The sequence below is a fragment of the Rhea americana genome, unplaced genomic scaffold, assembly GCF_003343005.1.
Source record: "Rhea americana isolate MKP2758 unplaced genomic scaffold, rheAme1 scaffold_389, whole genome shotgun sequence".
In the NCBI taxonomy this organism is placed as follows: domain Eukaryota; kingdom Metazoa; phylum Chordata; class Aves; order Rheiformes; family Rheidae; genus Rhea; species Rhea americana.
Window position 1 is genome coordinate 207,618 of NW_028186522.1, and position 9,341 is coordinate 216,958.

A 9,341-nucleotide genomic window follows, 5' to 3' on the forward strand; every position below is an offset into this window, starting at 1 on the left:
AGCCCGCCGGGCGCGGGAGCCTTGGGCTCGCGTCGGCGTTTGGGCTCGCGTCCCCGGCGGCGCGGGCTCCTTCCCGACGACACCACCGACAGCGCTGAGAAAAAACCACCCGCACGGAAGTCCCAGGCCCGGGATTCCTGGTACGTGTGTTAAACTCAGCTGTGCAGATCAGTTCCCATCTCTTTTTCCCTCGTTGCCCCTTGCACAGAAGCTTCAGGCAGTTCCTGCAACCCTCAGCAAAGTCCCTAATTGCAGCGACTCCGTCCAAGCGCCGCCTGCGCTTCCAGGGCTGCCGCCCGGCGGGGAAACCCGTCTCGGCGGCCCGGGATGCGGAACAGCGGCGTTCRGGAAGGGAGGAGACGAGGAGCGAAGCCCTCCAGCCCTTCGGAGGGGACGCGAGGGTTAACGCATCCCTCGCAGCACAGAAACCGAGCCCGAAGCATCGCGGGGCTTCCCCGGACCCGGGCAGAAGGAGCCCCCTTCCCGGGCCGCGCGGCCCCTCGCCACGTCCCGTCTGCTCCGTCCCAGCAGCGAGGTCCCCGCGGAAGCGAGGGCCGCCGCGGCCGCAGCGAYCCCCTCTGCCCGCCGGAGCGGCGGCTCCGGGCAGGTTTCCGGGCGCTCYACCTCCGCGGCAAGATTTCCACGCCGTTGCCCAGCGCCGGGGGCGGGTCTGATCCCTCTGCCTGTGGCAATTAAACCTTGGACTTCGGGGGCTGTAAACAAGCTGCAGCGAGAAGGTCGTCTGCAGAAGTCGTGGAAAACTGCGGAAACTGCCCGGAAAACCGCGTCGGCTGGAGGCAGGTTGTGGGGAAGGTGCATTTTTGTTATTTACTGACCGGCTGGAGACCTGCGGAGGCCGGTGTGCCCCCGGCTCGCGCCGCGGGGCCAGCCTGGTGCCCGTCCCGGCTCCCGCTATCCGTAAAGCCGTAGCAGATGGGCAGCAGCCCGGCTGCCTCCTGCGGCCGCGGACGGCTCAGCCGCAGCCCGAGCAGGTCGCCGTCCGGCGCGGGGCGCTGGGCCGCCCCTTATCCGAATCCGACGGTGGGCCGGAGCTCATCGAGAGCCCCTCGGGTCTTGCAGGAGCGGGTCCTGCCATGCGCGTCGCCGTCATCGGGGCCGGCGTGATGGGGCTCTCCACCGCCCTGTGCGTCCACGAGCAGTACGGCTCGCTGGTGCCGTCGCTGGAGCTCGCCGTCTACGCGGACCGCTGCACGCCGCGCACCACCAGCGACGGCGCCGCGGGGCTCTGGCAGCCCTACGTGCACGACAGCGGCGACCCGCGGGAGACGTGAGCGCCGGGGCCGGCGCCGGGGCGGCGGGCGGGGGGCCCTAATCTGCGATTGAACCCCGCTGCCCGCCGGGCTTCGCCGCGGCAAGCGGGGCGGCACCGCGCCGGCAGCCGCCGCGTTTCCGCTCTAGGCTCTGGAGCAAAGAGACCTTCGACTACCTCCTCGGGCACGTCGGCTCGCCGCAGGCAGAGGAAATGGGGCTTTTCCTAATTTCTGGCTACAACCTGTTCAAACACCCCGTGCCGGTAAGGAGCAAACGGCTGCTGCGGGCGAGGGGGCTCCAGGTGCGAGGCCGGCACGGGGGCGGGCACGCTCGCAGCCCGCGCGAAACGAGGCTTGAAACTCCTCCGAGTAATTCCCGCAGCCCGTCGGGTGGGCGGTTTGCCCGGGGCTCGGTGTTTTCCGGTTTCCTCGATGAAATGTTTGCAGAAGGGGGGAGGGCTGAGCCCTCCCCGGGGGGGGGGAAGCCGTCCGCCCCTCGCGCTCCCGCCAGCGCGGGCTCGCTGCCGCCGGCAAATGCCGGGAGCGAGATCGGGGCTCTTTCCCCTTTCGCAGGACCCGTCTTGGAAAAACATCGTCCTGGGGTTCAGGCACTTGACACCGAGGGAGCTCGAACTCTTCCCGGGCTACAGGTACTCACAGCCCCGTGCGGCCGAGGCGGCGCGGGGCCGCGGGGGAGGCGGCCGCTCCGAGCCCGAGCGCTTTTCCCCCTCCGCGCTTGGTTTCAGCTACGGCTGGTTCAACACGACGCTGATGCTGGAGGGCAGGAGCTATTTGCCGTGGCTCACCGAGAGGTGAGGGCGTCCCGGCGTCCCGGCTCGGCGCCGCGGGGCCGCGGGCCGCCGCCTCCTGACCGCGGACTTGTCCTCCAAGGCTAACGCAGAGAGGGGTGAGGTTTTTCCACGAGAAGATCGACTCTTTCCAGGAGGTGAGCCGGGCGCGCGGCGGCGTGGTGGCAGCTGGGGTGGGGGGGCAGCAGATTTTGAGCCTGCGAAGAGGAAAGGGGATCAAACCCTCGGCGGAGCGGGCAGGGCCGCGGGGAGCGGGCAGGGGCGGCACGGCTCCGGGCGGCTCCGCGTCCCGCTCTCCGCAGGTGTTCGCCCGCGGCGCGGACGCGGTGATCAACTGCACCGGGGTGCGCGCGGGGCGCCTGCAGCCCGACCCGGCGCTGCAGCCCGGCCGCGGGCAGCTCGTAAAGGTGAGACGGGCGCCAGGCTCGCGCCGCTCCCCTTTCCCCCTCGCCCCGCTCCCGGCGGAGAGAGAGTCTCCGAGGGCCGGGGCCGCCTCGGGGCTCGGCCCCGAGTCCCAGCGGGCAGGTCCGCCCAGGTCCGCGCCCCGTGGCTGAAGCACTTCGTCATCACCCACGACGCCGAGTCGGGGATCTACAACTCGCCCTACGTCATCCCGGGGTAGGTGGCGGGTCCCGCCGGCGGCGGCACGCTCCGCCTGCGCCGACGTCCCCGCCGGGGGGGCTCGGCCCCAAACGCGGCTCCCCGGCTGCAGCAGCCCTCGAAGAAGACGGTTTTAGGTGTTAAACCCAGCCCGGGTTTGCGCCCGGCCCGAGGTTTCTCCCGCCTCGCTGCAAAAGGAGGCGGATGCGCCAAGGGAGCGGGCGCCGGGCGCGCGCACGGTGCTCGGCGCTGCATCCCCGCGGCCGCCCGCATCCCCGCGGCCGTGCTCTGGGCGCAGGAGCCGCATGACCGTGCTGGGAGGCGTGAACCAGGCGGGCAACTGGAACGAGGGCAACTGCGCCCGGGACCGCAGAGCCATTTGGGAGAGCTGCTGCCGGCTGCTGCCTGCTCTCCGGGTGGGTCCCCGCGCGCCGCCCGCCCCGCGCCCTTGCTGCCCGCGCTGGGTTGGCAGCYGACGGCATGGAGCGGTGCCGCGCGGGTGCTGATGCGCTTTGGGTTTCAGAAAGCCACGATCGTGCAGGAGTGGAGCGGCCTGAGACCCCTGCGGCCCCGCGTCCGCCTGGAGAGGGAGGCCCTCGGCCACGGGCACGCGCCGCTGGAGGTGCGTGCGCCGAACGGGGGGAAAGGGCCGCCGGCGGGCGCTGCCGCCGGGCTCTCAGAGCACACGCCGGGTCTTCCCGAGCTTCCCCGCAGCCGGGCGCTCGGGCAAATCAAGCCGCCTCTGCAGGGGTCCAGCTGCGCGTCCAGCTCGGACACCCGGCTGCATGCAACCCCCCCCTCCCCGGGCAGCGGCCCTGGGGATYGCCTCGCGCTGCTGCTGTTGGAGCTTTTAAGCTAAAGCAGAGTGAGGATGGCAGAGGCTGGAAGGCAGAGCCGTGTGCGTGGGCCCACGTCACCCCCAGCGCGTTCGTCCGAACGCCAGCAGACCTGCAGAGGGAAGTCCTTGGTCTGGTTGCACGCGTGCAGGCTCTGAAGAAGAGCCGGCAGCTCCAGCGGGGACAGCAGCTGCAGCTTGTAATTAAATGTAATGGAAACGGATTCAATTTTTAGCTAGAGTCTCAGAAAGGAAGCCGTGTGTTTAGGCAAAGCCCAGAGCGTGGCTCTGCGGGTGCGYTAATTCACGGCTCGCGCTGCTCCTTCACGAGCAGAGCTCTTCCCCGGCCGCCCCGCGGGGCCCCGGCGCCGCTCCCCCCGTGCCGATCCCTCCTCCGCTCCCGCAGGTGATACACAACTACGGCCACGGCGGCTTCGGCATCACCGTCCACTGGGGCTGCGCCATGGCCGCGGCCGGGCTCCTCGGCACCATCCTGCAGGAGAAGCAGCAGCTCGGTCCGCCGCGGTCCCGCATCTGAGCTACCCGCTCGCCCCGCGTTATTTTAGCAGCAGTAGCTTAGAAATCACAGCAGGAAAGCACAAATAAATCGCACCGGTCAGACCCGTCTCGTTTTTGGACAGCTGCCGGCTCTGTCGCTGCCCGCTGCCGCGCGGCTGCGTTTCCTGCAGCCCGGCCTTGCGCAGCTCGCTCAGAGGAGGTGCTTTAAAAAATGGACTAATTATCAGTGGCAAAGTGCACTCGTGTCCCGGGGATCAGGCTGCAAAGGGCAGGCAGGGTTCAGCTGGGATCTCGACAGCCCTGCGGTTCATCTGCGCCGTGGGGCAGGATCTGAAAGTGAGCCGGTGCCACCTGAGGTCTCCCCGGCTGCTCGGCCACCCTGCGCGTAATGGGATTTGCAAGCTGCCCCCGGGAGGCGAAAGCTCCTTAGCAGGACGAAGCTCTGAAGCTCCCAGGAGAGCCAGAACAGCCCCAAAAGCTTCGGGTACGGTGACTTTTCTCGCGCTCGCGCCGGGCAGAAGCACGGGGCTGCGGCACCTGCTTAGAGCGTCTGGCACGAGGCGGCCGCGGCGCTGCTAGCACGGGCTTCCCAGGCGATGCTTTCAGCAACAAGCGGAGCACGTTTGGGCCCGTGCGTTTGCCAAATTCTATATATAGCGSAGAACATACGCAAAATAGCTGCTCTCGTCTTGAAAACTCCCACCAGCCCTTCAGCTTCTCACCTCCTCCTGCCCGCAGAGGTGGCCGGAGCGCGAGCTGCGCAGGAGGAGCCGCCGGGGCTGCGCCGGGGGCGCAGGCAGCCCCGGGGAGGGGGGGCAGGACGCGGCCCTCTCCTTCCCCCTTCCTTTTTGTCKAGGCAAAAATCACGAAGGCCTGGGCGCCGCGTTGCCGCTGCTGTGCCGCCTGCGGCGCTGCCAGGCTCTGCTCGGGCGCTGTCGTGCCCGGGGCGCTCGGCACTCCGGAGGGACGGACCCAGGCYGGAGCTATCAACGGCACGAGCGAGAGCAGGTGCGATTCTGGCCTAACGTGGCTGCTCCTAACACCCGCAGAAAGCGTGAAACTCGCCGCGGTAGCAGTTTATGCTTTCTGGCTATCAGTCACCTGCAGAGCACCGCCGCTTCGCACAGCCCGGGCCGCCACCGGAGCAGCGCTGCGAGGAAACGCTGCCAGCTCCTGCGCGGCGCCGGGCAGAGCAGCCTCCCCCCGCGGAGCCGCGGGAGCATGTACGCGCGTTGGAGAGCCCRGTGCCGGCTGGCAGCTGACGCAGCTCTGCAGTGGGCTCAAAAACCAAAGATGCGCATAGGAAAATCGGTGCCCTGTCGCACCCAGTCTGCTTCTCAGAAGAGGCTCCCACTCCAACAGGCAGCTCACCTGATAGATTGCAGCCACGTTCAAAGGGGCGTAGTCAAAAGGCCGGGAAAAAGACAATAGCTGGAGAAAATTCATTACTGATTGATGTTAAACCTAATGGTCTGTGATACCACCTCAGCAGAAGCCACTTAGTGCAATAGCAGCCACTCAAGTTCATTTATCCTAAGTATGAGATATTAAGGACCACGTTCTCCTTCCGTTTGCGCTACTGCAAATCTGAAACCACTTAGCTGACTTCAGAGGAGTTACACTGGATTAGCAGCGGTGTAACAAATCACTGCGTTGCTTGCAAGAAACAGCTGATCCCTCTGCTCTTACAGCCTAGAGGAGCAGCCACCCCGCATGGGCCAGGATGACAAAGTCGATCTTACATAGCCTCTGAGAAAACATAAGCAGAAAGGATTRGATGTGTAACTTTCTTTGCAGTCTAATTTTGCTTACTTTCTTAAAGGCCACAGTGTAATATATATGTGCACAATATTCAAATATTTCTAGGCACGACGCTTTCTCTTATTAATGATGGCACGAGTAGGGCCTCAAATGCTAACTGAACAGAAACATTGCAGTAGATCATCACTCCGTATCTTCCCAGTGTTTATGTCTACACATTTCTTCCTAAACATTTTGTACTGCAGGAAGAACAGCCATTTATTTTCTGAGTAGCGAGATGAGCCTGGAATGCCGCAGAGTTAAATTACGTGGTTGCYGGCCTGCTGTCGCTAATTGCTTGTGGCCTGTTAAGAGCTCACAGYCCCAAGTGCAACTGTTTGCAACTGTCATTTAGTGTGTTTTGAGCCTAGAGTTACAGGAAAGTTATTTTATACCRTTGGCAGCCACAAACGGGACACTGTGGGACAGAAGAGTCGTGGAGATTTAAATTCACTTTTGTGGCCAGCGTAAGATAAGAGAGAATCAGTGGGAAGTCTGGACAGCTGCGGTCTACACTCTTCCGACAAGCAGAACGCCCCATCTCCAGCGGCCAGCATCAGCACATTTTAGCAACTCTCAGTTCTCAACAACGATTGCCTGTGACACAGAACAAAGCTGGAAATACATCAAGTATCAGTAAAGTTATCCTCTGTAAGCAAACAGCAGCTCTGGTATTCCAGAAAACAGAATGAGCCTTAGAAACGCCTGGAGAGGCCGAGAAGTTCAGAGAAAGCCCTGAGAATGGAAACGCTCCCTAAGCGCTGCTCCCCTGACACAAACCCTTCCAGACACAGACCAAACCACCTCCTCCCAAACACCTTTGTGATCTACAGTCATATATTGCAGCATTAAAGGCACTGCTAGAAAATCACTGTAAGCCAAAAGCAAAAGTGACTGTTTTATTGTCCAAACTAAATGAAATGCAAAAAGCAACTGAAGATCTTAAGATACTTTTTTTAAAAAATAGCTATAATAATCTCTGAGGTTATTTAATGTGGACAGGAATCCTGTGATTCTTCTCTGCGTCCAAATGCATGAAACATATAAAGGGAATGAATCGGATCTGCAAAGTGCTGAGCCCTCGCATATCCGGCTGAGTCCACAAAGCAGCATAYAGCTACAACCTCTGAACATCAAGACAAACACTGTGAAGTTAGTTATTGACCCTCTGTAAAAGTCTCATAGCATAGCCAAAAGCATTTTTACTGTAAAAACTATTTATTTATTCAACATAAAATATCTAGTGTGGAATTAAACTATCCAATGTTGCATCAGTAACATAAGAACAAAAGGAGTATCTTACAACAAGCTTGATATACACAAAGTTTTTAAACATTAAAATGTATCCAGCTTAGAAACTGTACATTCAAACACAAGAAAACATTCAGTGTTCTTTCGGCAAGCATTTAGGAATACGAAATCATTCCATTAAAGCACACTTGGAGAATCACTTTTCCCACAACAGCTTTGCACATTGATGTATCGGACAGTTAACAAACCTCTGAATCACACAATTCTGTTTGCTCTCAGTTTTAACTCAAAATTATCTCACTTTAGTGTTTTTAATGAATCTGCTATATTAATTCCTTCATCAGTGAAAAATACTCGACAGTGTGTAAAACAATCTTTGGAAGCTTATTATATACATCAATGGTGTTGCCATATAAACAAAATATGACTTGTGATTATTTATAGGCTATTGCGTATCAACCCAAATGTTCTTCAGTTTTTCAGTGAACATTCTAAAACGTCCTTCCTCACTAAGAATATTTAAGGACCTGCAAAACCTGAATTTCAGTTCTGTTTCTTAAGCAGGCCAGTAGGCTCCTACTGATTTCAGTGATGTGGGATCAGCTGCCGAGGGCTCCTTCCTGTCTTCCTTGAGTCGGACGATCCAAAGCYCGTGAATGTCAGTGGAAGACTCTCATAGACTTCACTGAGCTTTGGATCATGCTTTAGGCATCACTGTCTTTAAATCAAAAACCCAATACTAACTTGTCTCAGCAGGACTGAGCTTGGCATTTATAACATTATATACATTTTTCAATGCAGAATTCATATAAAGTGAAAGGCAAAAATGCCTTCCAATTTTTTTAATACTGTAAATGTCACAGGTTGAAACTGAACTACTCAACAGGATGAAAAGGTTTTGCATTACATATATATCTTTACCTGGAAAATATTTTATATGAAGTATACATATGTGCAAATTTATTAAATATATATACTTCACCTAAAACTCTCTGAATGCACATTTTGAAGGTCATTGCAATGCAGTCCTTTAAAACTGTTGAATACTGACTTAAAAACAGAAAGTGGTATGTGCACACCAACACTGGAAAAGTAGAATTTTAACTGAAGGTGCTCAGTAATAGACAAACTTAGCAGCTAGGCTGTAAAGTTTATGGATTTCATGCACTTTATATTTATTCTCTCCTGCAACGCAGGCTTATACCCAGATGAATTCTCCTAGAGGCCCCCCAGTTTTGGCATGTACATCTAACTTTAAGCACAACGAAAGGCAAGCATGCATGACAAGAGAGAGAGACATAAGCACCAGGATRTGCCCCCAGTCAGGTAGGGATTGGCTTTTTCTCATGGGTATCTGTAACCAGCAGGCGGGAGGATGTGGTAGCCAGAATTGTCATTATAAGGTTACTAGTCCATACTATGAAAAGCCAGAGCGGCTTTTCTAGCTGTCTGGTTACATGTATGGTCTAGATCTGATCTACACCCACCCAGGGAGTGCTTCTTCGCTAAAAGCGCGCTGTCCGTCTCTTGCAGATTGGAGGGACGGGCTAAGGGGAACAAGTCATTGTACCCCTCCTCTGAGGCAGCAGTGAGCCACCCCAGTTGCATAGTACATTTGGGAAAATTATCCAACTGCAGCCTGATAGAAGGAGGTGAAAGGGAATTATTTGCCCTGGTTGTCAGCTCCATGACAGTCCTGTCTGTTTATTGGGGACTGACTGGAACTTGACCTTAGATTCAGCACACAGAGTATAAACAGAGCAGAGACATAGATAACAAAATCAACACAAAGCGATAGCCACAGGAACAGACAGCACGTTTCTATGTCATCAGCCACACCTGAAGTGGAACCTCTATGAACTGAATTACATTTTCATATTATTGTTAAAATTAAATATTTGCCTGCTCATATCAACTGCTTCCAGAGTCCTCCTTTACAGTTACCATCAGAAAGTGGCAGAAGAATACACAGACRTTTTGGTGCCTTGTCAAAATTTAACTTTTCTCCGCAGAAGATACCTACACACACAACGTCAACAATCTCTTTGGCCTTTTTTGATAGCCTGAGGTTCCTCAGTTTCTTTAAGGAATTACCACTTGTACCTTTCCTTCAGTGCTATAAGCAGCCTAACACATCTTGGAGCATTATACTGCACTACAGTGTTCCAAATTCCTAAGTGAAAGCTGAACCCCGACTGTGTTCATTTATATTGCACCCAAACATGGACTCAGTGACCTACTCTGGCCCCAGAGAAA

General features: G+C 57.1%; 1 protein-coding gene across 2 annotated transcripts; it reads left to right on the forward strand.

Moving 5' to 3' along the window:
* The first annotated feature begins 639 nt into the window (after nt 1-639).
* Nucleotides 640-4,140, forward strand: DAO (D-amino acid oxidase). 2 transcript variants are annotated; one of them, XM_085313492.1, is made up of 11 exons: nt 640-813; nt 1,081-1,288; nt 1,420-1,534; nt 1,845-1,921; nt 2,018-2,083; nt 2,163-2,217; nt 2,383-2,487; nt 2,616-2,698; nt 2,979-3,096; nt 3,204-3,302; nt 3,922-4,140. In XM_085313492.1, the coding sequence occupies exons 2-11, from the start codon at nt 1,095-1,097 to the stop codon at nt 4,051-4,053; spliced, it is 1,044 nt and encodes a 347-aa protein (XP_085169618.1). In that variant the 5' UTR covers nt 640-813; nt 1,081-1,094; the 3' UTR covers nt 4,054-4,140. The 2 variants fall into 2 exon arrangements, with proteins under 2 accessions (XP_085169618.1, XP_085169619.1); XM_085313493.1 differs by lacking the exons at nt 2,383-2,487; nt 2,616-2,698.
* The last annotated feature ends 5,201 nt before the right edge of the window (nt 4,141-9,341 follow it).